The sequence below is a fragment of the Mustela putorius genome, unplaced genomic scaffold (assembly GCF_011764305.1).
Source record: "Mustela putorius furo isolate JIRA1106 unplaced genomic scaffold, ASM1176430v1.1 tig00003834_pilon_pilon_pilon, whole genome shotgun sequence".
NCBI lineage: Eukaryota > Metazoa > Chordata > Mammalia > Carnivora > Mustelidae > Mustela > Mustela putorius.
The window spans coordinates 99,223,519-99,250,290 of NW_025421987.1; the positions used below are offsets into that span (position 1 = coordinate 99,223,519).

The 26,772-nt window shown below is 54.5% G+C and overlaps 1 protein-coding gene across 2 annotated transcripts in view; it reads left to right on the forward strand.

The window, feature by feature from the left end:
• The first annotated feature begins 584 nt into the window (after positions 1 to 584).
• ADCY5 (adenylate cyclase 5) overlaps positions 585 to 26,772 on the forward strand; it is a 148,061-nt gene continuing 121,873 nt past the window's right edge. The window contains exon 1 of one of the 2 annotated variants that reach the window (XM_045088819.1): positions 585 to 2,337. In XM_045088819.1, coding sequence (XP_044944754.1) covers positions 1,204 to 2,337 — 1,134 coding nt within the window. In that variant the 5' untranslated portion in view covers positions 585 to 1,203. The remainder of the gene's footprint in view (positions 2,338 to 26,772) is intronic. The other variant, XM_004745509.3, reaches the window with a different exon arrangement.

Consider the following 26,772-nt stretch of genomic DNA (forward strand, 5'->3'; position numbering starts at 1 on the left):
AGCGGCGCAGGGCCCGAGGCGTGCATGGCGCGCCCTGAGCCCGGCTCCAGCCGGCCTCCTCGGAGCGCCCCCGGGCCGCAGCAGCTCTTGGGCGGACCCCTCTCGGCTGGCTGCATCTGAGTCCTGGCCCTCGATCTCTGGATGCCGCACTGCCCGGGAGAAGCCCGCCTGCTTCGGGGCACAACGGCGGCGGCGCTGCGCCGGATTCCGCCCTCCGCCTAGTCCTTCTGCGCCCGGCGGCGGCGGGCCCGCAGCCGGCGGCGAGGAGCCTGGGGCTTACGGAGTCGGCGCGGCAGCCCTCCTGGGCCAGCGGGTCCGGGCCAGCCCCGCTCGGTTTGGGGGGAAGGGGGAGGCGAGAGGGGAAGGGCCGCGCCACAGGAGCCGGTCCTCGCCCCCGCCCCCTGCGCGGACGCGCTGAAAGCTCGGCTCGGCTTTCGCGGGGGCCTCGCTCCCACTCTCGCTGCGGGAGGTGGGGGATGCGGGCGACGGCCCCCCTGGGCTCCAGGACCCACCCCCCAGGGCCCCGGAGCTGTTGCTCCGCCCGCCGCCCCCTCCCCCGTCCTCTCCACCCCCCATCCCACCTCCCCACCCCTCGTAAGAAAATAATGCTGCCTGGCTCCCGCACCTCCCAGTCGCTCCTAGTCCGCCGCGAGGAAAGGGTACCCGCTCGGTCTCCACGCCGGGACCCCCGCCTCGCCGCCCTAGCCGCCGCCTCGCCGCGTGTGCCTCTGGGCCCCGCTTAGACAGAATCTGCGAGCGCCGCGCCCCGGCATTGCCAGCCCCGGGGAGGCGCCGCCCGCAAGGACACCTCTCCGTCCCGCCTTGTCCGCAACAACTCCGGTCCTCGTCGAGCTCGACGCGAACCAGGAGTCCGGACGTCCCTCTGCGCGCGGCGCAGCCGCTCGAGCAGTCCCAGCTGCCCCAGCTCGGAGCCAACTCCATCTCGGACCTGGGACTCCGGACGCGGATTCTCAGCCACTTCTCACCTCGGGGCTGTGCCTGCCTACCCGCTTGCCCTCCTGCTGCTCTGCTTCTCCGCTCAGGACGGGGGTGCCAAGATGCCCCGCTGCTGCGCAGGGCCCCGGGCCGCCCTCGACGTGTGACCCCAGCCTGGTCCCCCTGCTCGGCCGTCCTCCGTCCCCTTGGAGACCCCCGGCCCGACCCCGGGGGGAAGAGGAAGAAGACGACGAGGCCGAGGGGGGGATGTCCGGCTCCAAAAGCGTGAGCCCCCCGGGCTACGCGGCGCAGACAGCTGCTGCGCCGGCGTCCCGGGGAGGCCCGGAACACCGCTCGGCGTGGGGGGAGGCGGATTCCCGCGCCAATGGCTACCCCCACGCTCCCGGGGGTTCGACCCGCGGCTGCACCAAGAAACCCGGGGGGGCGGTGACCCCGCAGCAGCAGCAGCAGCAGCGCTTGGCTAACCGCTGGCGCAGCGACGACGACGACGATCCTCCGCTGAGCGGCGACGACCCCCTGGCCGGGGGCTTCGGCTTCAGTTTCCGCTCCAAGTCGGCCTGGCAGGAGCGCGGCGGCGACGACTGCGGTCGCGGCAGCCGCCGGCAGCGGCGGGGCGCGGCCGGCGGGGGCAGCACCCGGGCGCCCCCTGCGGGCGGCGGTGGCGGCTCGGCGGCGGCGGCGGCAGCGGCCGGCGGGACGGAGGTGCGCCCTCGCTCGGTGGAGCTGGGCCTGGAGGAGCGGCGGGGCAAGGGCCGCGCGGTGGACGAACTGGAGGCCGGCGCCGTCGAGGGCGACGAAGGGTCTGGGGATGGCGGCAGCTCGGCAGAATCGGGTGCGGGGCCCGGCGCAGTGCTGTCGCTGGGCGCCTGCTGCCTGGCGCTGCTGCAGATATTCCGCTCCAAGAAGTTCCCGTCGGACAAGCTGGAGCGGCTGTACCAGCGCTACTTCTTCCGTCTGAACCAGAGCAGCCTCACTATGCTCATGGCCGTGCTGGTGCTCGTGTGCCTCGTCATGTTGGCCTTCCACGCGGCGCGGCCCCCGCTCCAGCTGCCCTACCTGGCAGTGCTGGCGGCTGCGGTAGGTGTCATCCTCGTCATGGCTGTGCTCTGCAACCGCGCCGCCTTCCACCAGGACCACATGGGCCTGGCCTGCTACGCGCTCATCGCCGTCGTGCTGGCCGTCCAGGTGGTGGGCCTGCTGCTGCCCCAGCCACGCAGCGCCTCGGAGGGCATCTGGTGGACCGTGTTCTTCATCTACACCATCTACACGTTGCTGCCTGTGCGCATGCGTGCCGCGGTACTCAGCGGAGTGCTCCTGTCTGCCCTCCACCTGGCCATAGCCCTGCGCACCAACGCCCAGGACCAGTTCCTGCTCAAGCAGGTAGGAGCCCAACTGGCCGCAGGGCCATGGGTTGTGGGGTGCAGAGGCCTGGGGCTGACTCCAAAGAGAAGCAACCCCATCACCCTTTCTAAAGCAGTGAAAGAGCCAGAGTGACTTGGCTGTGCCAGTCAGTGGTGTCTATAGAGCCACTTAACCCCCTCTGAGCCCCATCATGTCCATTTACAAATGATGCCGTTGCCCCCGGAGAGGACAAGTAGCCACTAGTGTGGGGCTAGGCGTGAGGAAGGAGAGTTGGAGGAGAAAATTCTATGGCGAAGTCCCCCTTCCCTCCCCTGTCCCCGTATATAAAAGGCCCCTCACAAAAGTGTCTGGACCCCATAGCAGCCTCTCCCTCCTCGTTTGTTGAGGTTTCCTGGATAGAGCGTTGGGGAGGGGAGCTCCTGGGAGCCCCTTGCCTGGTTTCAAGGAGGAGAAATGATAACCCTGCCGGTTGTCTGAGGCGGAGGGGGTTTCCATCTCCCGAGCTGGAGAGGTCCCTGAACTTGAGGGAGGACTGACAAGTTTGTTTTGTTTATGAAAGTGCCCCAAATCAAAACCAAAACCAAAATAAAAACAACCTGCCTTTAGCAAAGGTGGGAAGGAACCTCTGAGATGTGTGTGTGTGCGGTACTCCCACTCCTGGGCTGAGCAGAAAGCTAGCGTTGGGTGGTGTGACCCCTTTCCCAGGGTGTTCCTGGCTACTGCTTGTGGTGGGGGCTCTTTCTTTCTGTTGAGACTGATTCCATGCGCTCAGAAGGGTGAGCTCTGGAGGAAATAAAACCTCTGGTTAACTGGTGACTCCACTGAAGGCTTCTGGAAGAAAGGTGCACTTGGTCTCCCCACCTCCGGTGAGACCAGCCCTCTGATAGGCACACCTGCTTCCTTTAGCAGTGGCCTTGTCTGGAGCTGCATGGGCCTCAGGCATTGACCCTGCTTCAGTGCAGCTCAGCTGTGAGACTCAGGTGAGCCCTTGACTAGGCTCGTTTCTTGACCGTGGACCCCACTGCACCCCACCCCTTTCCGGATGTCTGCGTCCTCTGATAGACCCTCTGGTCATATTCCATTGACATTCCCTTCCCCCTTCTCCCTGCTTTTGATGCCTTTTCTCAGACTTTGATCCCGTTGAGTACTGCATATTCTTTGAGGGATTTTTCTGTGCCCCCAGCTTCCTGGGTGTGGTACCCATCTCTCCACAGAGAATAACACCAGTATGGGCTTCAGGGAGCTGGACTCTAGCTGCACCTCCAAAGTACTCCGTGACTGGGAGGGAGAGGATCTGCAGCCTCTCTGGGCCCCAGGTTCTTTTCTCGAGAATGAGAGAATTGTGTATGCTCCTTCCAGTTCCCACCTCTGTGCCAAGCCTCACCCTCTGTGCCAAACCTCACCTCCTACCGGGGGCCCCTCCTTCCAGTCCAACCACACTGGTCTCTCCCTCTTCTGCATGGTTAACAATAGAGTGTGAGCCACACAGCGGAGCACTTACTTATTTTCCAGCGCCCATTGGTTTTGCTCCCCGTCCAATGTAAGCTCCTTGCATGCAGGATTCTTGACGTGTATCGTTTTCCTTCTCCACCCTCTCCCTTGTCTAGCACATTTTCGGGTACTTAGTAGGGATTTAATAACTGCTTGCCAGTTTGGTTGTGTTCCAGTGAGTGGAGTAGGTGGGGCTCTTGAAGCTTCAAGTTTTTCTGATCTGGGATCAGAAAGAAAAAAAATCTTCAGAGATCAGCTTTGAACTTGACAGAGAAACCCATCGAGAGGTGGGGTATAAGAAAAAGTTAACTGGTATTGTTAGTGCTTATATAGGCTGCGAGTATTTCTGACCTGAGGACCCAGGCTCTCACAGGGATATCGTATCTTTGGGCGTTGTTCCTGGCTTGGGTGGGAGGCAGGTTGCTTGGATGGGTGTAGCTTTTCTGCAGAGGGAAGGGCATGTCATCCATATGGAGAAGCAGAAATTTCTAGGATCGTTCAGGGTATTTTCTCTGAACTAGCCCTAAGCCATCCTAGATGTATGGTTTCAAGGGACTGGAGTCAGATCCCAAGAAAGGAGTTCTGGTCCTGGGGTGTTCCAGCCCCATCTTAGCATAAGAATGCTCTGGCCACAGCAGAGGGACTGTCTGAGGGGCTCCCCTTCTTTCTCCGGCAAATCTCCCTTCTCTCCTCTACCTTCACCACCTCCCACCCAGGCTGCTTTTACCTGTTACGGTCTTTAGACTTGGCTGTAGGCTTTTGGGTGGATTTACACTTAACTTCTCACATTCTGCTCCGTTGAGGACAGCAAAGCTTGTTAGCGATGGTCCAGGACGAGGGAATGCAAACATTCTCCTTGCCTTCAGAGAAAACTGTATTTTAGGGGGGTTTGTATTTGGTTATGCCTGGTAGAAAATTTGTGTTTCTTGACCAAACTGTGATGGATGGTAGGGAACCATTAGTGGGACAGTTTAGCATTAACCTCTGCCTCAGAGCAGCCGTTGTTTGAGGCTGGCTTGCATTACATGCCTTGTTCTTTTTTGGGGTAAAGACACACGTCCAGGGAAATGGGGGAGCAGTGCATGGTTTCTAATGTTGGGGCATTGGAAATCCTCCCCACACTTCGCCGCCCCACAGTGCCTTGGACACATAATAGACCCTCAGAAAACCATATTCTTCTCTTCTCCTGCAAGGCCAGCCCCTTTGCTCCCATAGCCCACGTCCGTCCTCAACATCATTATCTGAGCCGGGTATTTTCTTCTCCCCCCCCCCCTTATGTTCAGGGCTCCGTCCTTTGCTCCAGTTAGGAGGAGAAGTACTTGGTTTCTGAACCAGTGCCTCCTGACGATTTTTCCTCAAAAGATGAACGAGATGTAGTCGTCTCTGGGGGACGGTGTTTCTTCCCTTCCTATGTCTTTTGCTCTAGCTCTACCCCCAGCATCCATCACCCTCCCCCTCTGCTTTCTCTCTCACTTCCTCTCTCCTCTCGCCCCCCTTCCAGTTCCCTGTTGCTCTCTGCCCACCTTTCCTCTCTTATCTGCCTGCCGGCTCGTGCTACTTCCCCATCTCTCACTCCCTGTTTGCAGCCTCCCAGCCTCTCCTGTGATCTTGTCTCACCGTTGTCTCCTCTGTGGGGTACAGTAGGAGCGTCACGGGCTTGTTTTTTTTTAATCCTTCTTTGCCTGTTAGAAGTCCCTCTGCTACACCCATACCATAAATAACACTCGAGCATCTGCCAAACACATTCCTCACTTGTGTTAATAGGGCTGCAATGATGCTGGAGCCTGTTGCCATGGCAACCTCATTTTTGTTTGATTGTATCCCACTCTGCTACATAAAGCCTCTGCACGCACTCACACACAAACAAGCACGCTCGCACAACCATCACATATGCTCAGCTATTAAAGATCATTTTGGAGAATATCTCTCTGGGCTCCGTGGGTGCGGGCGGTCATCTACTCGAGGAGATGAACATTCCTACTGTCCGGTGTTACTCCATGAGGTGATGACAGATGGGAGAGGAAAGTAGAGAGTCCTGTTCAGATGTGGGGTATTATTATTATTATTATTTCTGAGAAGATTCTGACCCCGTGCGTGTCCCTGTGAGCTTGGGAGAGTTGCAAGAAGCCGCCCTCGTGGTGTGGGATGACCAGTCCTCCTCCCCCGCCCCCATCACCTCCTTCCTCTCTTCCAGCCATGACCCTTCTGGAGAAACCCCACGATTGCCTGCGTTTCTTCCTCTGTGCCTGTTTGAACCTGTAACCATCAGCAGTTGTCCCAGAGATCAGAGAGGCACAGGCGCTGTGTGGGTGATGTTCTGTGGCTGTGAGCACGTGTGAGTGTCTGTAGCGAGCTGGCTGGTGGGGGGAGGGGCTGCCGAGCACGAACTGACTGCTGTGCATGCGCGGGTGTGTCTGCCGGTGTGCGTGCGCACACACGTGTCTGGTGTGTGTGTGTATGTGTGTTCATCGCATGGGCTGACCCCAGCAATGGAGGTGGGCCTGGGGACGGCTTTGTGTTGACTTCCAAAGGAGATCATTGCAGCTCTGTCCTGTTTCTTCTTGGCTGGTGGCTGGCCTTTCTGATTCTGGGCCTTGACTGCCTTCCGACCTTGACCTCTGGCTCCTTGGGGAAGTATTCTGGGTACACATCCTCTACTATCCCTAATGAAGCTGGGGGCTAGACTCGAGTGGTCAGCTCCTCTGAAATATAGGGCTCCGATCCTTCCCTTTCGAAGATTCTGCCTCCTGCCCACTCACTCAGCTGCCCAGTGAGTCCCATTAAAAGGCTGCCTCCTGGGCGCCTGGGTGGCTCAGTGGGTTAGGCCGCTGCCTTCAGCTCAGGTCATGATCTCAGGGTCCTGAGATCGAGTCCCGCATCGGGCTCTCTGCTCGGCAGGGAGCCTGCTTCCTCCTCTCTCTCTGCCTGCCTCTCTGCCTACTTGTGATCTCTCTCTGTCAAATAAATAAATAAAATCTTTAAAAAAAAAAAAAAGGCTGCCTCCTTGCTCGGGAGCTCGGCGCAGAGGCCTGTGTGGTGGGTGACTGGGGCCACCGGCCGCTCCCTCCTTGCTTGCTGGGGTGCTGTGAAGGAGGACACTCTTCCACCACAGTGCCTGGGAATTTCTGGCCACTAGTTACTGCCCCCATCACCCGCATATCTGGACAGGAGACATCTGGCAGCAGTCTGTCTGGGGTGGGGTGGGGGTGGGCTCTGAGTTTGGAGCCCAGGAGGGTCTGCTTGTCTTAGCTCAAGGCTGATTGTTTTTGCCTATTCTCTTTGCTAATTGTTTTCAGTTATGTTGTCCCCTTCCCGATGCCACCGGTCAGGGGTGTTTGGAGGGGAGCAGAGGCCTGGGGTGGGGGGTCGTCAAGCAGGGCTTCAGGGTAAGGGTTGTCTTCCAGATCCCAGGGGTGCCTTGTTTCCTAGTGGGAGGACTTCAGGCAGGCCAGAGACCCAGCCGAGGAACATGACCAGCTTCTGTATTTGTGGGAATGTTCAGTGTTCATAATTCAATCTAAGTTTTGCTCTGGAGCAAGAGCCTGAAGTATGTGTGCCGTGAACACAGAACAGTGTGCTCATGTCTGTCCGTAAAGAGGACACAGATGCTGTGTTGAGCCTGGTCACGGGAACCTGCCCAATCTCACAGAAAAGTTTCAACAATCAGTATAAAAGTTCTGGACAGACGCTTTTTCATGCAGAAGGGCCCTGGCCATTGGTCACCTGTTCTGAGGGGCAGCTGGCAGCAGAAGCAGGGCTTTGGCCCACGGTGGGCCAGGCCTTTTGTTTTCCTAAGGGTCATGAAAGGTGCAGCCTTGGTCCCAGCCAGAGATGGAGTGGGTGTTGGGCAAGGCCAGATGGGAGACTCCTGTGACTGTACCAGCCTGTCTATGGGAGATGTCCTGTCCATGACGCCTGCCTCAATTAACTGTGTGTATCTTGTCGGGGGTCCAGCTCCTGGTCATTTACTTCCCGGGGGGGGGGGTTGGAAACTCATGCCCATCAATCCTTTGGGTGCCGTGACATAGGTTATGTTTTAGAATCTCCTCCTTTCGACCATGCTTATCAGATGGGGGCAGCTAGCTAACTGAGGGCAGGATCAGCATTAATGTTCTCTGCCAGACCCAAAACTTCATTGAGAGAGTTAGAAAGCCCTATTTCCCATCTCCTCCTCCCAGTTTTTCTCAAGGCATTGTCCAGATGTAGGACAGGGAAGATCTCTCTTTTTATAAGGTTGCAAACAAAGTCTGGGGGTTTCCGGGTAATAGACTGTGTGTTCAAAATGAGCCTGCATTGCAGACTGGCTGTTTGAGAAGACCAGTGGGTTAATGAGCATACCCAGTTCCTGGGAGGATTCAGGCCCCCTTTGAAATACTGTTGTTGATCCTGGAGTTCAGAGGAAGGTGACCAGTTGGGAAGGGGACTGGAGACCTTGACTTCTGAGAGAACATTTGAAAGGCGGGAGAGATTCAGCTGGGAGGAGTGCAGGCTATAGCAGGGTAAGAAAACAGCTGGGCAAGACATCATTGCTGGGACCCTTGTTACCAGACACTAGAAGAGGGACTAAGTTTACTTTTAGTTGCTCTCAAGGGCAGAGTTGGGGTAAGTGGGTGGAAACAGTGGACAGATTTCAGCTCCAGGAAGGAAGTACCTTTCCAGACTTTGGGGCAGCAGCCACTGAACCAGATGTCTCCCAGGGTAGGCAGTGGGGCAGTGGAGGCTTTCAAGTCGAGGCTGGCTGGCCTCAGCTGCACCTGTTCCTGAGAAAGTGGTTCTGCTTTCAGAGGTCTGGCTTGGGCTCCAGAAATGGATCTGTTTTTTTAAACAGCTTGGATCTAGTTTTCAAAGTTCTCCAGGTGATCTTGACCGATGCTTAGGTTTAGGATCATTGACGAAGATGACTTCTTGGGTCACCGTCGACCCTAGGAGTCTGGGGTTTAGTACCCGGCATCAGTGTGACTATCCCCTAAACCCTGTTGGGGTGTTCTATCGTCATGCCCATCTCAGGCTCTGTTTGAAAGAAGCAAGAGCAGGGGAGGGCACCTGGCTGGGTCTGTCAGTGGAGCGTATGACTCTGGATCTCGGGGTTGAGTTCAAGCTCCACATTGGATGTAGAGATTATGTAAATGTAAAAAATTAAATAAAAATTTAAAAAAGAAGCAAAATCATAACAGACCTGATGTGAGACTTTCAGGTGGGGCTGGCCAGGATGTGCTGATGGGAAGATGCAGGTCTGGAAGGCGATGGGTGGTGGTGAGATCGGATGGAAGGGATGCCCCAGACCTGGACTCATATTCTCCTCTCAACTTTTCCCATCCCCTGCCTCTGATTTGGACAAAGCCCTCTGTGGCCCTCTGTGGCGGTGCTGGGGGGCGTTCAGCAGAAAGGTCGACCTCGGTTTGAGTCCTGGTTTATTCATTCCTTTGTCTGGTAGTGGTTATGAAAAATACTGAGGATACCCTGGTCCAGAACAGACGCACAGGATGGGGAGAACAAGGAGTGGGGCAAGAGGTAGGTTTGAAGGAAGAGTAGAGCTTCAGGAAAGCGAGAGGAGATTGCAGCTCTGAGGATGTGGCCAGGCCTGGCCGTGGGGGCAGGGATGCTGTCTGGGAACAATGGGATGTAGTTACCAGAAAAGGGGGAAAGACAAACAAACACGGGGAGACAGTAGTGGCTTTATTCTACAGGCCAGCCTCATGTGTCAGTGTGCGATCCTCCCACCCCCTCCTTGCTTGTAGTGGGTTATGAGCTGTTGCTTTTGGGCTTGAGGCTTCCTAACCTCACACTTGGGTGGTCCCCCTCCCTTCCCCATAGGGGTCCTTGGGCTTTATTGCACAGCTCACTGCAGTCTCAGTTGGCTCTTGGAAGGGGTCCTCGGGGACCCCAGTGCCTGGCACATAGTAGGTGCTCAGTGAGGGTTTGAATGAGTGAATGAATGGGCGGTGGGGTGGGTGGATGGCTGCACACAGACTCTGTTGTGCCGAAGTGCTAGACCAACACCTCCACAGAAGGAAGCGATGCAGCTTGGCTTGGAAGCCTATTTTGGTGGATTGCAATCCGAAACTCAGAGCAGGGCTTCCAGAATCCCTCCTGCTGCAATCTAAAACGTGTGCCTTCTTGGAAACGGAGAGCTGTCGCCTGGCACTGCCGATACTATATCACTTCACAGATCTGAAAACCATTATTAAGTCATTCTTTCAGCCTTCTCCCCGTTCAGTCAGACAGCAGCTGTTTATTAGGCACCTACTGTATACCAGGCACTGTGCTAGGCCATGGCGGGCGGCGGGGTGCGTTACAGAGGCTGGGTCGTGGCACCCAGGACTGCCATTAGTACATACTCTAAGTGTCCTTTGGAGGGATGTTAATAGATGTTTTGCCTACACACATTTGCTTCTGTGTCAGATGAGCTTTGGACATACTGGCTTAAACCGAATTCTTTACCATAGGACTTCAAAGCTTTGAATGTGTTAATGCACACTAAAATTTGTCAAGGGGGATATCATATGAAGCCTTTATCAAGCATATTTGACCCTAGAATCCATTTTTTAAGAAACATAACAGGGGTCAGTAGTGTTTGTTGGGGGGCGCTTGGGTGGCTCAGTGGGTTAAGCATCTGACTTCAGCTCAGGTCATGATCCCAGGGTCCTGGGATCAAGCCCCTGCATCAGGCTTCTTGCTCGGTGGGAGTCTGCTTCTCTCTCTGCCTCTGCAGCTTCCCATGCTTGTCTTCACTCTCATGCTTTCTCTTTCTCTCTGTCCAATAGATGAAAACTCTTAAAAAAAAAAAAATAGTGTTTGTTGGAACTCACTTTAGGACACAACTGCTTCAGGAGCTGGGAGCAGCCTGGAAATTTCTCAGGCATGGGCCTCTGGGATAGGCCTAGGCAAAGTAATCGAGATGGGGGCATTGTCTGGGGGCTTTCCTCCCTCAAGAAGATTTCTCAGCTGGCATTGGCTGGCTGCCCGTTTTAAAGTCTCATTCCTCATCTGGGTCTGAAATCCTTATAAAATAGAGGGTTTTGATGGAAGGGACCACAAAGATGCCTCCTTTAATCTAATTTTAGTTTGTTTTTGGTTTTTTTTCCCTGCCTTTTTTTTTCCTTTTTTTGCTATCATTCGACATTGGAGCAGGTTGGTTGGGTTTCTGTATAATGACCTTTGGTGGGTCTGGGGGCCACTGAATGTCTTTCTAGAACTTTCTTCAGGCTCTGATTATATGGCTGTCTGTAGGGAAGTAAGTGATGGGTGATTCTAGATCATTCTTCTTCCCTAAATTTTGTTTTCTTCCCACCTCAACTTCTTCATCCAAAAGGAAGAAGTCTTGAAAGATTATTGATTATATGGGATGCCTGGGTGAGCCTGGGTGGCTCAGTCGTTAAGCGTCTGCCTTCAGCTCAGGTCATGATCCCAGGGTCCAGGGATAAAACCCTGCATTGGGCTTCCTGGTCAGTGGGAAGCCTGCTTCTCCCTCTCCCACCCCCCCTGCTTGTGTTCTCTCTCTCTGCTGTGTCTCTCTGTCAAATAAATAAAATCTTTAAAACAAAACAAAACAAAAAAACAAAGATTATTGATTATAAACCATGAGTATATACTCAATGTTTACTAGGAGCCAGACATGGAAGGAACTAATCCCCTCCATACATGACCTCATCTAATCACAATATCCCTACGAGAAAGACATTTTTATCCTCATTTTAGGGCTTGGATAATGAAATAAGAGAAGGTAAGTCACACAGCTGGTGACAAGGTCACACAGCCTGTGACAGAGCAGATGGTATGGCGTGCCCCCATATTCCCTGGGCATGTACCTTTCCACTCCTGCCAGCCGTAAGTACCTGAGGGCTTTTTCTGGCCCTGAGCCTCTCTGCTTGCCCGTGGGGCAGGTCAGAGTGCTGGGGGTCTCCAGCCTGAGAGTGGCTCTCAACCAGTGACCATCGTGTGCTGGTGGAGGGATGCCCCAGCTCTCTTGTCCCTGGGGTGCGGGGAGTCTCACTCTGAGACATGTGTTCTACCGGCTCCCCACCCCAAGGAAGTTGTCGGCTCTAGTTGCCCACAGTGGTAGCAGGCTTGATGATGTTCCCTTTTTCCGGGCCTTCTTCCTTTCCTCGTCTCACTCCTCCATTCCCCTTTAGTGTTTCTTGGGGTCACCTCCCAGGTAAGCCACTTGTACTTGAATCCTTGTTGCACGATCTTTTCCTGTGGGGAATCCAAATCGAGAGTTGAGAAATGGGGCTTCTAATCCAGGTCTAACTTAAACACCAGGAAAGGGGAGAGGCTGCTTATGCAGGTAAACATGCATTGGGTGCAAGACTCTGTGGCAGGCTCAGAACTTAGTCTTGGGGTGCCTGGGTGCCTCAGTCATTAAGCATCTGCCTTTGGCTCCGGTCATGATCCCAGGGTCCTGGGATCCAGCCCCGCATCAGGCTCCCTGTTTGCCGGGAAGCCTGCTTCTCCCTCTCCCAATCCCTCTGCTTGTGTTCCCTCTCTCGCTGTGTTTTTCTCTGTCAAATAAATCAAAACAATTAAAAATAAAAAAGAACGGAGTCCTGCCTGGGCCCCTCACTCCTACCTGGTAACCTTTGTCATTAGTAGAGTGGTTGTTGCTGGACAAGAGGAATGAACTGGAGTATAAAAAACAATAAAAATATATATATATATCTCTATAAATATACACTGCCTGGGTGCTGAGTGAGGAGCAAATGCAGGGCTTGATCTCATGACCCGGAGATCCTGACCTGATGCTTAACTAACTGAACCACCCAGGCGCCCACCATCTCTTTTTTAATGACTCACTTTCCCATTTGACTAGCACTTGATTGGTAACAAAGGACTTTACCATGTGTGATCTCCCCTGCTACTCATGAGGGTTCTGAGGCATTGATGGGTTTGGATGGGGCAGTCAGGAGCTCTAAGGCCCAGAGGCCCAGAGAAAACCCTCATTCTGTCCCAAGCTGAGCTGCTTTGCCCCCTCAGTGTTTCCTGTTCACGAGGGATGATAGATTCCTGATTGACAGGATCTGACGTTGCGTGGCCAAAACAAGGTAATGCATTCCCAATTCCAGACCTGTGTTACTGATATTATGTTGGAGAGGGGGAAGTAGGGATTTTGAGGGCTTCAGTGAACTCATTTAGGTCACACAGCTAGCCGTTTTGCTTGGAACCTGCCCCATAAATCCCGATCTCTGACTCTAAATCCTGTGCTCTTTTCACATATGGACTCAGCCTTGCCTCCACTTCATGGTGCATACAGAAGCTAGAGAAGGCACAGCTGTTGTCAGGTTTTGGAATGCGTGGTGTTTTATTTGTGATAGCCTTCCTTCCTTCATGGTGTCTGGCTCAGGTGGGCATTCAGTGAGTTGTCATTTCCTGAGCCTGTTATGTGTCGAGGGAAGGCAGCCTGGAGGTGTTCAGGGGCTTCTTGGGACCAGATGCTTACCGATGAAGAGCTCCTGAGTGGTTTTATGGATGTGCGATAGGGACTGAGACCCAGGGGAGGGGTCAGAAGTGACACTAGGATGGCTTACCTCGGGGGAGGCCACCTCCTATCCACTCTTACGGTGGCATAAGTGGAGTAGCAGAGGGGACGGAGGAGGCTGCTGGGGATGCGTCATGGTACTCCTTGGTAGAGCCTGGAGGTCAGACCCCGGGTCTTTCTGGCAGTACCATCTAGTAGATGTGCGGTTTCGTGCTTATGAGAGTGTTCCTTCGATATGGTCGAAGCCCAGCTCCTCACAACTAGCAACATCCTAAAAAGTACCCTAAACATCCTGCTTCACATCCGCTTCTCTCCCTGTTCCTCTTCTCAAGAAGACGAGAGGAGAACATTAACTCCTACCCAAGTGCCATTTTTTGCTAAGTGGGATTTCAAGATCTTTATTTTCACATTCTCTTTTGGGGATGGGAAAGCTATTTATTTGTTTACTTAGCCTGCCAAGTCCCCAGTCTGTCTCTGGCCAACGCCCTGTTCCTGTCAACATTTTACCCTGTTGCACAGGAGGGAACCATCCGCCACCCTCCCCCATTCCCCAACCGGCTCCCGGTGGGTACCACCAGCAGGCAGTGTCTTGGCCCTACATCTCAGCCGAGGAGTCTGCCAGGGAGCAGTGCGTGAGCTGAACCTTGGCGAGCAGGGCAGCCTTGTGCCCCCCTCCCGGGGCCCTGCCTTTGCAGTTGAACCCTGTAGCTCTAAATTAGAAGGTCCTCTTCTTTTTCCCTGTAGTACTTATACTGGTCTGTAATTTGTCTTGGCTCATTTTTCTATCTTTCTACTTGACAGTCAGCTTTCTGAGGGCAGGGGTCTGTGTCTGCTTTAATACCCGGGTTTTTACAGAATGCTCTTGACTGTCTGGTTCCTACTTGCCCAGCAGTGTGGGAAGACAGCGGACAGTTCCCCTTCTCCGTTTCCGTAGGGATTTCTGACTTGGCAGAGAAGAGTCCCTCGTGGTGCTCCCTCCGTGGACCAGGGCAGGCTCGTCCTCCACTGGCGGGGGACCATGTGTCTAGGGTCATGGCGTTAGAAAACACTTCTTTTCTTCTGTACTCTCTTCTCTCTCTCCGATTTCCTACTGGTCTGGCTGGTGGCGTCAAGAAGGGCCCCTGCCGCTGTTTGCTCCGCCCCTCCCCCCATCCTCAATCCCCTGTCTCTTCTTTTTTTTTTTTTTTTTTTTTTTTAAGGTTTTATTTTATTTATTCATTTGACAGAGAGAGAGAGAGGGAGAGAGCAAGAGAGCACAAGGAGGGGGAGCCGCATAGGGAGAGGGAGAAGCAAACTCCCGGCGGAGCAGGGAGCCTGATGCAGGGCTTCATCCCAGGACCCTGAGATCATGACCTGAGCAGAAGGCAGACCCCAACTGACTGAGCCACCCAGGTGCCCAATCCCCTCTTTTTCTCCTCTTTCCTGCTGCCTGAGTCCTCCCCAGCTCCGCCACTCCTGCTGTAAAGTGTGGGGAAGACCCCCAGAGACTTGCTAGGAGTCAAGTTTAAGCATAAGGACAATAAATATGGGCGCGGATGACTACACAGATGCCAGAAAGTGTTCTTCATGCTTCTGAAAGCAACCCCGTGGAATCGCGGTTCCCGCAGTACATTCTCAGCTTCCTTCGAGCTGGTTGCCGCGTGCTCCCGAGGGCTCCGCTTTTCACCTCCAACTCCCAGGGCCAAGACCTCAGCTCTCTGGGTGGGTTAACCTTAAGAGACCCAACGGAACTTAATGTGTGGGAAGTGAAGACACATCTAGGGGTTCTTATGTAACCCCAGTGCCCAGGCTCATGCGGGGGAAGGGGCCCCGGGGGTGGAGGGGAGCTGGGCGTCTGCAAGTTCTCACGTTCCTGGTGAGTCTGCCGCGCACCGGGGCGGACAACTACCGCCCTGAGCTTCCCTCCCTCCGCCGAGGGACCGGGTAGATGACACTGAGTCTGATTTATGGCTCTACTGAAAGGCGAGTTGTTCCTATCGAAAGGGTTTATTGTGGTGATTCAGGAAAGAGTGATGGCCACTAAAAATTATTGCAGGCATGTAATGGGAAGGAAACTTGGTTGGTGGTCGGTGTATAAAATCTTGTCAGGCGAGGCTGTGGCTTGGTATATTTATGTTGCTCTTATCACCAGCAATTAGCCCCAAACGCAGCTCGATAAATGACTGAGCATGGTGCTGTAATAATGGCAGGAATATTTTTGGAAATGACTGCCGCACCATGTGCTCGCCTGAGCCGCCCTAGCAGGGGCGCAAATCTCCCGCTCCGGGCTGCGGCCCTGGCAGCGACACCCGGGTCCCTTCTGCTCCGCAGGAACTCCGTCCTGTTCTCCGTTCATGGCATCTCCCTTTGGAGTGGGCGGAAAGCGTGCAAACACCCAAGGCCTTCCTCCCCACCCTCAGCAGTGTTTGCGGCCCTCTGTGAGTCCCTCCACCTAGCCTGTAAAGGCGAGCAGCGTCTGTAGTAGATGATCAAAAAATATTTGTGGGATGGATGAATGAATTTGCCCTGAGGGACACAGCAGGTCACTAGCGAGGTTTGCGCTGTTAACTACGGGTACTCCTTGGACTGTTGATTTTTTTGAAAAGCAAGGGGTGATGTCGTTAGTGACTCCCTGTGTGCATTTACTGCTATCAATCAGCCTGTGTGGCGAAGACACCTTCAAATCACTTCTCCAGCACCTTCAGATCAGGGCAGGAAGCACAAGGGCTCTGCTTCAGTCTTCACGCTCTGGGGACACCTAGAGAAGCACAGGAAATGGGGGTCCATCTGAGAACTGGGACGATGGAAACGCATCAGATGTGTGGGGTGGAGGCCTGGAAAACACCCCTATCCAGGACAGAGCGATGTCCTTGGGTTAAATTGTACGCGAATGGCCACATGTGGATTACGCCGTGGTCTTTTTTGGAAAGGGGTTATCTGGGGAGAGTTAATTTTGGATTTTGCTTTACATTTATTTTTAAAGTGGGATATGTCTCCAGCATTGGTGACAATGGCCTAGAAAAGCCAGTTAGTCACCAGCTGACATCTTCCCTGTGTGGGGTGTTTTGCCCCTGCCTGTTTCCCACCTGCCTTCCTTCCGTGGGGTGGGTTTAAACCCTCTCCCTCCGAGGTGTCTGGGGAGATCGCACTGGCAGACAGGTCTCTAGGGAACTCCTGCTGGGTCTGGAGTGGTGTCATTCTCTGCTTTGATCCTGGGGTGTGTGTGTTGGGGGGGCAGGTGAGAGCTTATGGGGTGGCAGGACGGCCTCCAGGGGTGCTCTTTGCTTCTCCTTGGAGGAAGCAGTGGCATCCAGGTGAGGCTGTGTCCAGGTCTGTAAGCAGGTTCCAGCCTGTATTCTCCTGTAGTTTTTTGTTTTGTTTTCGTTTTTCTTTAAATTTGCTTTTTATCTTCTAGAAGTAAAAGGGAAATCACCCTAAACCCAGACATGGCAGGTTTGGAAAAATAGACCTGGTTTCTCTTAAGGAAACAGAGATGTAGGCTGCCCACTCCACTTTCCCTAGGGTCCTCTTTATGTTCCACTGCGGAAGGAAGAGGGTGCCTTGGGCCCCTGGGTGAGGAGGGCCCCCTCCACACCCCCCAGGCTGGCCCTGGAATGACAGGGAGCACTTAACTCATTTACTACAGGCGAGTAAACACTATCTGCTGGAATGAGCCTAATAGGGCTGGCTCAGGCCTGGAGGGAGCAGAGCAGTAGCTGAGAGCAAGTGAGCTTGGGAGGACCTGTTGCAGTCCCGTGCAGGTGTCGGGGTGGGGGCATTCATATCCTCCTTAGAGTGGAGGGGCTGGCAGCCTTGGGTTTCCAGGAAGCTGAGAAGCTACCAGGTTAGCCACACCCTAACTTCTCCCATTTGCTCCCACCACCTTAGCCAACCCCATCTCTGGGGAATGGGGACTCTGGTGGTCTCGGAGGAACCTAGTTCTCTCTGCCATTCCCGTAATTCAGGGGCTATGGGAACAAAGAACGATATAGCCCTTCAGGGACTGAAAGTCATGCAGCAGACACGACAGGGTTCCTGGATGCTTCTTTCCTGCTTTAACCTCCATCACGGGTCCCTGTCCACCAGTCCTCCCGGTCAGTGTCCTTCCACCTCCTGGAACTTAGTATGTCCTAAACCGAAATTCTTCAGCATTCCTAACTTGGCTTTATTTTTGTCAGTGTCATTTCTCTCTCTGCCTGGGTCCTAATGTCCAGGTTGGTGGATTGAGATGTTTAGCAAATATGGCCCATGTGTTAAGCACTGAGAACCGAGATGAATTAGCCACTGACCCTTCCCTTGAGAGGAGACCTGTGAATAGTGTCTCTCACGTCCCAGGCTCTGTTCTAAGTGTTTCAGTTGTGTTAAGTCATTTAAACCCCACAACTGCCCTCTGAGATAAGCACAGATGTTGTCACCCCCATTCTGCAGATGGGCACATTGAGACATGGCAGGGTAGAGCCAGCTGAACTGATGACCCAGGCAGCCTGGCTCCAAGTCTAGTCTCTTACCTCACACACCCCGGGGCTCAGTGGGGCACCCGCAGTGTTGGCACCAGAGACAAAACCCACTGGCTTCTCCCTGGTGGGAATGGGAAGTGCTGCAGCAAAGGGGAGGCTGGCTCGTAGGTGGGACTAGGTTGGGCAGAGTGTAGATTTCTGGACCAAGGCTTGTTTGTTTGGAGGCAAAGAAGATCTCTAGAAGGTTCTTATGGATAGCAAGTGGATGTGGCCCCATGTGTATTTAGAAATGTGGTTTTAGTGTTGGTGTTTGGAGCTGAAGCGGGGAGGGTAGGATGTGAGTGGAGAGACTGCTGACCTTGGCCCTGAGACTGGGTGAGGTGGGGAGGGGGAGGCTGGAGAGTTGAGGGTCGGGCCTTCAGACAAGACAGGGCGGTTCCCAGAGAGCACCTGGGCATTTGCCTATTAGTTTCTTCTTGCCTTGGTTTCCAGCTGCTCCCTCGTGCTCTCTAACCAGGACACCAGTTCTCCAACCTCTGGGCAACTGGATATCACCTCCTTTCTGGGGAGATCTGGGATGGATCCCTCCTTTCCTTTTCTTGGATTTTAACTATCCCGTGTTAGCCTCCCCCACTTTGAATCCCTAGGGCTCTGCCTTTGTCCAGATGTTAAGCCCTCGACATTCAACCTCTGAGTTCTCCCTCTGGAAACTGGGACCCCCTGCCGCAGCCAGCCCAGCCAGATACCCAGAGATCCCATGTCTCTGAGAACATTACCTGCTCTGGGACCTGGTGTCTTGGCCTTGCTGACCCCCAGCAGAGCTCCTTGCACTCCCCGAGTCCCATTATGCAGACTTCTACATATTGTCCTTTCTCAGAGACCCCGGACAAAGTGCGTATAGAACTCACTCATTCATTGCTTGCCTGTGCTCCGTCCCCCACAGGAGTGCCTGCTTCCCCAGGTAGAGCCTCATGCTCAACGACCGTCTTCCCTAGGCCTACACGGTTGGAAACCCCAGGTCTGCCGCACCCCTCTGGGCCTCTTTAGCAGGTCCCTGCCCCTTCTGAGCCTGTTTTGCATAAAATAGGATCTAATACAAATCGTGAGCTTGGAGACTCGTGTCGGACAATATATGTGATGATATATACAAAGGACTTAGCACAGGGCCTGCCCAACTAAAATGCCCTGAATAAATGACCCGTGGTCTGTCCTGGCTGTGTCTAGTTTGTACTTTTAAATTCCCACACATTCTAGGAGAGCCTAGTGTTTGTCTCCAATGTCTGTGAGCATGGATGGTAGTAAAGAGGGTAGAAGAAAATTGCACTATCTCCCAGAAGAAGGCTAAGTGGAGGGAGGTCTAGGTGCTGGGGCGGGGGTTTTGATTTCAGGCTTGCCTCATCCTTATTCTGGCTACCAGACGACTGGCATAGAACCCCTAGGAGTAAGGCAGCTTCCAGAACCGACTGGGACTAGTCTGGGAACTGGGGCAAGACTTTCCTGGGTAAGCATGAAGTGGGGAGTGGGCTGGGCCAGGTCCCTCCCTGAATTTGGTGGTGGCTGTCGCTGAGGAGCCTGTGAGGAGATGAGGCCTGTGACCAGCATCCCCTATCAGGACCTTTCTAGAGAGGCCAGTAAGTAAACTGAGAGTGGTTTTCAAGAGTCGAGGCCCTGGGGGCGAGGGGGACACACATCTGCTTTTCCCAGACGTACTTTCTTCTGTAACTTCATTAAGACATGTACTCAGGCAGCAAAGGACAAAAAAACCCACCCACGGACCACCAGAGGCCTCAGTGTGGAGAGCACTCTGAGCTGGGGAGAAGTCCAGAGAGAGGCCAGACTAGACACTTGAGGGATCTGGTTTGAGGGTGAGGGCAACCAGGCCATTGAGTCACTTGGCTTGCCCCTCAGTGAGTGTCTAGGTGGGACAGGGCCCTTGCCTGGTCAAGGGATCAGTGATGATGTCCAGAACATTCCCCCACCTGGTTAGACCTTGGGGGCTAGAAACAGGGCTGGCCAGCTGGGTGGACTGTTGGAGAACTGCTAGGAAGCGGCCTGCCAGCTTCCTGCCTGTTCCTAACCTCATGTACCCCAGACAGGGCCCCTTCCCTCCAGTGCTGCTACTCTCCTGGTGCACCAGGGGCCCCCTGTGCCTGGGCTGCACTCAGGATGCCTGGGGAGGGGCTAGGCCAGCGCCAGAAACCACAACAGACCCTGACCCTGGCTAATGGAGGCGGTCTCGAAATGGACCTTTTTTCTTTTTGGCTAAATTAACATTTGGCATTTCAGGGTGCTGGCCCCATGCCCAGCTGCTCTGGCCTTCTGCCTGTCAGCTCCTTTGAGGCTATTTTTGCCATTCACTTATTTATTAACTATTATTGCTCCCCAGGACAGATGGGCACACAAACACACACACACACACACACACACACACACACACTCTGACATGCATGTGTGTGCACAAACACACACCCTCAACCCAGAGCCCATTGGAAAAGCTAGCCTGCACCCACCAGGCTGAACACAGGGTGCACAGGGGGATGTCATTAAAAGGATGGTCACTGAGTCGGGGTGGAGGAAGGGCTGATGGAAGGCAGTGGCCTCCCCAAACTCATCATTCCCCAGAAATGCCTCCTACCCCCACAGAGCATCTCTGTTCCTGTTCTCTCGCCCTCAGGGATGTTCAGTCCTAGGAAGGGCTCATGGGGGAGAAGATTGTTAGCCCTGTCTGAACCATCATCCTTCCGGAAAAATAAGCATGGGGCCTAGGAGAACTAAGGGCCCTCTTGATAGGACTTTTCTATCTGGTTCCACCAAGCCCATGTCTTCCAGAGGAGGGAAATGTCACTTCTGCCTTCGGAGAGCTTCCAGCCTGGTGGGAGTAGCTGTGGGCTCTGTCGGGGAGAAGAAGAGTTCTCAATCCGACCCCCTGACAGCCAAGAGCGTGAGAAGGGACAGGCATGAACCGAGGGGAAGTGTGCACACAGCCCTGCCCATCATTTGATCCCCTTGAGAGCAGGTTGCTGGAGCAGAACAGATGCTAAGCCACAGCACATAGACCTGTGAGCCCCTCCTGCGTGCAGGGCACTCTGTGCAGTACAGGGGTGTATGACGTGGACCCTAGAGCGCTGTGTGATGATGCCCACATTTGTTTCCGGTCTCCTTGTTTGGGGGCCAGCCTCTCTGCTCTGAGGCTGGAGCCCTGGCCACGCCCCCCATCCCCCCAGCAGCCCCTGACACTGGGGCTCCCAAAGGCAAGCGTGGAGCCAGTGGGAGAATAGAATGAACAGCAGAGACCTTCCGCCTGAGGCTCTCTGGCCCTTTTCCTGGGTGTGGGCTTGTTCATGTGAGAAATGGGACTGAGACTCTTGCCACCTCCAAGATCAGGGGCTGGGGTGGAAGCTGCCCGGGCCTGAGGGCTCCCTATTTTCTCCCACTCTGCTGGCCAGCCCCACCCTTCCCTTCTTAGGGTGTGTGGCAGCTACTTTCCTCATCCCTGGTGAAATGCCTGCCCCATCCTTCCAGAAAAATAAGCAGGGGGCCTAGGATGGTTCTCTGCCTCGAGGAGACACCGCACTCCTGTCCCTGGATGCTGTCTGTAGAGGGACAGCCAGCTGCTGGGCTCTGTCCTGTGGGGCTTCTGCCTTGGGACCAAGTGCCAGCCCTTCTCAGAATGTCAGAGAACTTCAGAGCAGGGGGCTTGCCCCTTCCATCAGAGTGGGCGCTAGGGCCGGGGCTCCATCTTCCCTATCAAGACCAGGAGCTCCTGAGGACAAGGACCATGTCTCCCCTATCAGACTAGATGCTCCCTGAGGCCAGGGGCTGAGTCTGTCCTCAGCAGATTGGGAACTGTCTGAGGGCAGAGGATGTTACCTCCCCCATCAGACTGGGAGCTCCCTGAGGATGGAATTGGGTCTCTTCTTCCCCACTTTAGGACCCAGTTCCTGGCCTGTGGGACACAAAGGTGCTCAGTCCCGGGAACCTGGAAAACCTGGAAAGTGGGTGGAATGCTCAGGGCTCCACAGTTTATAGCCAGGGATGCTGGCAGAGGAGAAATTTCCCACCTTCCTGCAGGAAGTCAGAGCCAAGAATTAGACCCCCTTCAGCGGGAGTTTCACTTTCCTTTCCCTTCTACCCAGGGGTGGAATGGGCATGGGTTTTACAGTCAGGATGTCACAGTATGATACCAGGGGAGCTCTAAGGGTTTGTACTAAGCCCAGGGCCCGAGTCGGGAGCGGGTGCAGGTGTGGGATGGGTGGGTGGTCAAGGAGGACTGGGTGGCTCTCTGGTGGGCCAGTCTAACTGTCCTCTTGAACTGCTGCCTTACGTGACCCAATTCTGAGCCCAGGGCTGAAGCAGCCCTGGTCACTTGTCCTGTCCCCGCTTTGTCCTCAAGCTTGGCCCTGATGCTTCTCCCCAGGAGGGACATTTGGGAGGACCTCTCTGCTCCATGCATCCAAATTGTGCTAGCCTCCTGTCAGACTGTGATCTGTGTCTGTATCTTTCTCTCCTACTTGAGAGAGGACAGTCTTCCTGATTTGTGTGCTTGTCCCTCTCCTGGAATGGCCATGACCCCCAGATTCTTCTGGAGTAGCACGGCTTCTAAGGGCTCTCAGGGGCATGAGGAGGGGCTCGTTGAGGAGGGGTCTAAGCCAACTGCTGATGGGCCTGGAATGGAAACTAGTGTCATATGGTCTGGTCATTCTGGTGGGGGTTATGGGAGGGGGATTTGCAGCACCTCCAGTCATGAGCTGAGTTAACTGCCCTTGACCTGCAGTCATGACTCAGTTGCTGTCAGGTGCTTGGGCTTTGCAGTCAGGCGGCTCTGGGTTTGAAACCCACCTCTGCCACCTCCCTGCGCACAAGTCACCTCGGATGAGTGCCCACACGTCTGACCTTCAGGGTCCCCATCTGATTACTTAGGGCTGTTTCTGTTTATTCCATAGCACTGTTCTAAGACTTGTGCGCTAATCTGTGTAAAATCATGGAAATGCCCGAGACCGGCCGAGAGGAAGAGTGCGGTCAGTCAATTGTCTAGCTCCTTTGGCTCCTGTGCTCAAACTAGTTTCTCCATGGTCTTAAGTGTTTTAACTTCTGGCTGCTCTAGCTACGCATCTAAATCTTGCCTCAGCTTTGGTGCCACTTTGCCGAGAGAAGGGGAGAAAGTGTGGCCATATTAGGAGCTGAGCAGAACCCCGGGAGGGCCCCTTTCTGCCCAGGAGGAAGCTGGCATTCCCAGTGCCGGCACACTGTTCTGCCTCCTAGGCAAGACTGCATTATTATGAGCTAATGTCTGTGCTGTCCCCAGAGTGGCCAGGGAAGAAACCTCGAGTAATACGATTACTACAACAGTAATAATAACAGCAACAACACCAACAAGGACGCGCAATTATAGAGAAGCCAAGATTTGAGGACCTGGCTCCAGGCCAAGGCTGTGGTTAGTGCATGAGGGATGGCTGTGAGGCTGGAAGGCAGTGGGTTTCTGGCTTTTCATGCTCACCTCTCTCTCTCTCTGTCATTGTCTTCCCCCATTAAATACAAAGCCTCTGGACATGGGTACAACAGGCTTTTGTTGAGTTGTATTTTCCTAAAAGACGTTGAAATTCTAATTCAGAACCTGTGGCCTTATTTGGAAATAGGGTCTTGGCAGATGATCGAGTTAGATGAGGTCATTGGGGGGGGGTGTTAATCCAATATGATTGGTATCTTTATAAAAAAGGGGAAATTTGGATGTAGAGATAGACATGCGTTGAAAGAAGATGGCCTGGAGACAAGGAAAAAGGCCATCTACAAGCCCAGGAATGCCCGAGGCTCCCTGAATCTAGGAGGGAGCCCCGAGACAGATTCTCCCTTCCAGCCCAGAGGAACCAGCCCTGCTCACGCCTTGGTTTTTGGACTTCTGGGCTCCAAGACTGTGAGACAGTAATTTTTGTGGTTGAGCCTTCAGTTTGTGGTGCTCTGTCAGGGCAACCCCCGAAACGAAAGCCAAGTCTGATGGGTGTATGCTCCCTCACCCCAAGCCACCCTGAGCTGCCTTCCACCCTCAGGGGAGAAGAATGGAGTTGGCGTGGAACAGCCATGGTCTGTGGTCTGCTGTCAGGCTTGGGCTGGCCTTGGGCATCTGACATCTGTCTCAGAGGGTCCAGGTCCTTGGCCTGCAGATGAACGAACTGGAGACATTTATAGGGCCTGAGACACAGAGAGCTCACTCCTCACCTTCTGCCCTGCCTTCCTGCCCCTCTCCTCTGCTTCTGAGAACACTTCCCACCTCCTCCCTGCTCCAAGCCAGAGGAAACGGAGAAAGGAGATCCCAAATCCCCAGAGAGGGCAAGCCAAGGTGGGGATTTGGGCCTGAACATTACTGCCCATCCCCTCACTGGTCTCCTGGAACCTTAACTCTGTTCTCTAGGCGGGAAATGGCTCGCCTGTCTGGTGCGTATCTGTGTGCCTGTGATGTGAGTGTGTGTATAGAGAATGTCCCTCATTAAGCTGCTGTAGGCCTCGTGACCATGACTCATAAGCGTACAATCAGGCTGCGCCGGACAGAGGAGACCTGTCCCCGGGGCGGGCGATGCCGGCTCCCGATGCGGCAGCCAGCGCCAAGGCCCTCCCCGGCGCACCTTGGCAGCCCGCCCCTGCCTTCTCCCTCCAGAGAACTGGTTGTTCAGTGTCACTTGAGGCAACAGATAGGTCCCAAGTGCCTCTGTCTGTAGGGCACGGGGATCCAGTGATAAGGAAGGCACAGGGCTCGCCCACTGGGAACGTGTCATCTGTGCAGGATGGAGGAGTGGGTGGCGTCTAAGACGAGCACACGAACGTCTGAGGGGAATAAAATAAGGAGCATGGAGAAGTGCAGACTGAGAGCCAGAAGCGGGCAGAGGGCCTGGAGTGAGGAGGAAGAGCTCAGTAGCCTCTGGGGATGTTGGGGGCAGGGAAGGAGCCCAGGGGGTCTTCATGAGGGAGGTGCTGACAGGCCGCTGACAGAAGCAAAGGGCCAGACACTGGAGGGTTGCAGGGTGTGTCTGGGCACACTGAGTCTTCCTGGTGACCCAAGTGCAGAGTCCTCCCTGGGGTGGCTGGGAGGTGAGGCAGGAAACGTAGCCCAGGGTGGCCTCAGACACGGGCTGTGGAGTGTGTGTGTAACAGAACTGTAGGCAGGGACCCTTCAAAGACAGGAGTGTGTGTTCAGGCTGCACTTTAGAGGGGGGTGGGGGAGGGAGAGTTTGTGGGGTGGGGAGCGTGCAGCCCTGGAAAGAGGCTGAGGCGGTCTGGGAGGTGGGTGGGGAGCTCAGTGGGAGTGGGAAGAAAGGTTGACGGGAGAGACATTTCTCTTGGACAGCTGACAGGATCTGGCAAGGAAGGGAGAGGAGGCACGGAAGATGAGCCAGGGTAAAGGAATAGGGCTGCCATTCAAAGGGAAGCGTGTGGTCTGGGGCTTCTTGGCCTGTGGGCGTTTGGAGGGAAGGGGCTGGTGGCTTGGGGTCAGAACTGGAGCCCCTGATGTGGTGGAGGGCAGGTCTCTGGAGAATCGTGAAGGGGCAAGGGAGATGTAGGGCCAGGGCCCCCTCTGGGGTGCCTGGGATGGTGGGATTCTTGGGTGAACACGTGGCATTTCCCTTTCCAGGATGAGTGAGCGGCGTGGGTCCTGGCTCCCAGGTCCCTGGCTGTTTTAGTAGCTCAGACTTGCCAATGGGCCTGGCGGCCAGGGCTCCCCAGGGAAATGAGCCCACTCTGATTACTGTGGCTGTCTCCTTGCCGCAAAAGAGTTGGTAACCACGGCTGGTTCAGGGTCTTCCTGTACCGGAGGGCCACTCTGGGTCTTCACCCAGCATGTTTCAGGCCTCTCAAACTTACCCTGCAAATCTTCACTTGTATCATTTTCTGCACTTTACTACCTACAATTCTGAAATGTCAGAGGTTGCAAGAACGTTAGCTATCCTATCCAGTTCTTATTTTTAGTGGCATGAATGGAGGCCCAGGAAGGCGAGGTGACCAACCACCGAAAGTCACGGGACTTGTCAGGGCTGATCTAGACCTTTCATAATTGATTGGGATTTAGACCAATTTTCTGAACTGAGATATTCTCCACTTTCCCATGTCACCTTCTTTATGTGTGGGTTTCTGGCCTCTTCAAAGTCAGGAGCTACATGTCCATCTCTGGCATTCAGCTAAGTGGACATTTAATAAAAATTTGTTGCCTGAATAAAAGGACAATGCCTAGCATATGCAAATAGTCATTTAGGGAGTGGCAAGGGCTTAAGGAAACGTCCTCTCTGGGGTCCTGGCTGTTCAGGGCCTGTGAGAGAGGAAGGCTCACTGGCTTTGGCTGGCTTGATGGCAGGGTGATTTTTTTTCCCTCACTGCCTTGTTGAGCCCAGGAAGAGGGCTGAGGAGGAGAAGGGGAGGGCCTCTGGCTGGTGCCAATTCCTATCCTTCCTTGGAAAGGCAGACCCTCTGTGGGCTTTTCTTGCCTCCTGCCCTAGGTCATGGCATGTGTTGGGTGAGGTAGGCCAAGGCACCCTCTACCTCTGAGCGTGCTAGGCAATCAGGTCTGCTGACTGGGTCAGATGGAACTGCAGTGCTCCTCGGCTCTCTGAGGGGAAGAATTAGTCAGTTTGGGCTGCCATAACAAAATACCACAGACTGGGTGGTTTAAACAACAGACATCTATTTTCTCACAGTTCTGGAGGCTGGAAGTCCAAGATCAAGGTGCCAGCAGATTGAGTTTCTGGTGAGAACTGTCTTCCTGCCTTGCAGATGGCCGCCTGGCTGGGTTCTCACATGGCCTTTCCTCTGCGCATGAGCTGTTGAGAGGGAGAGAGGAGACTTGTATTGTAAGGAGACTTATAATACCAGCCCTATTGGATGAGGGCCCCACTCTTATGGCCTCTTTTAATCTCAGTGACCTCCCCAAACCCCATCTGAGTGTCCCATTGTGCCTTAGAGCTTCCTCCCCTCCAGTTAGGTCAGGGCCAGGGATGGCTTTCGGGATGTCAGCGCAGCTGTCCCTCTGCGGGGCAGCGTGGTGTCTTCCTCAAGTCGATTAGACAAAAT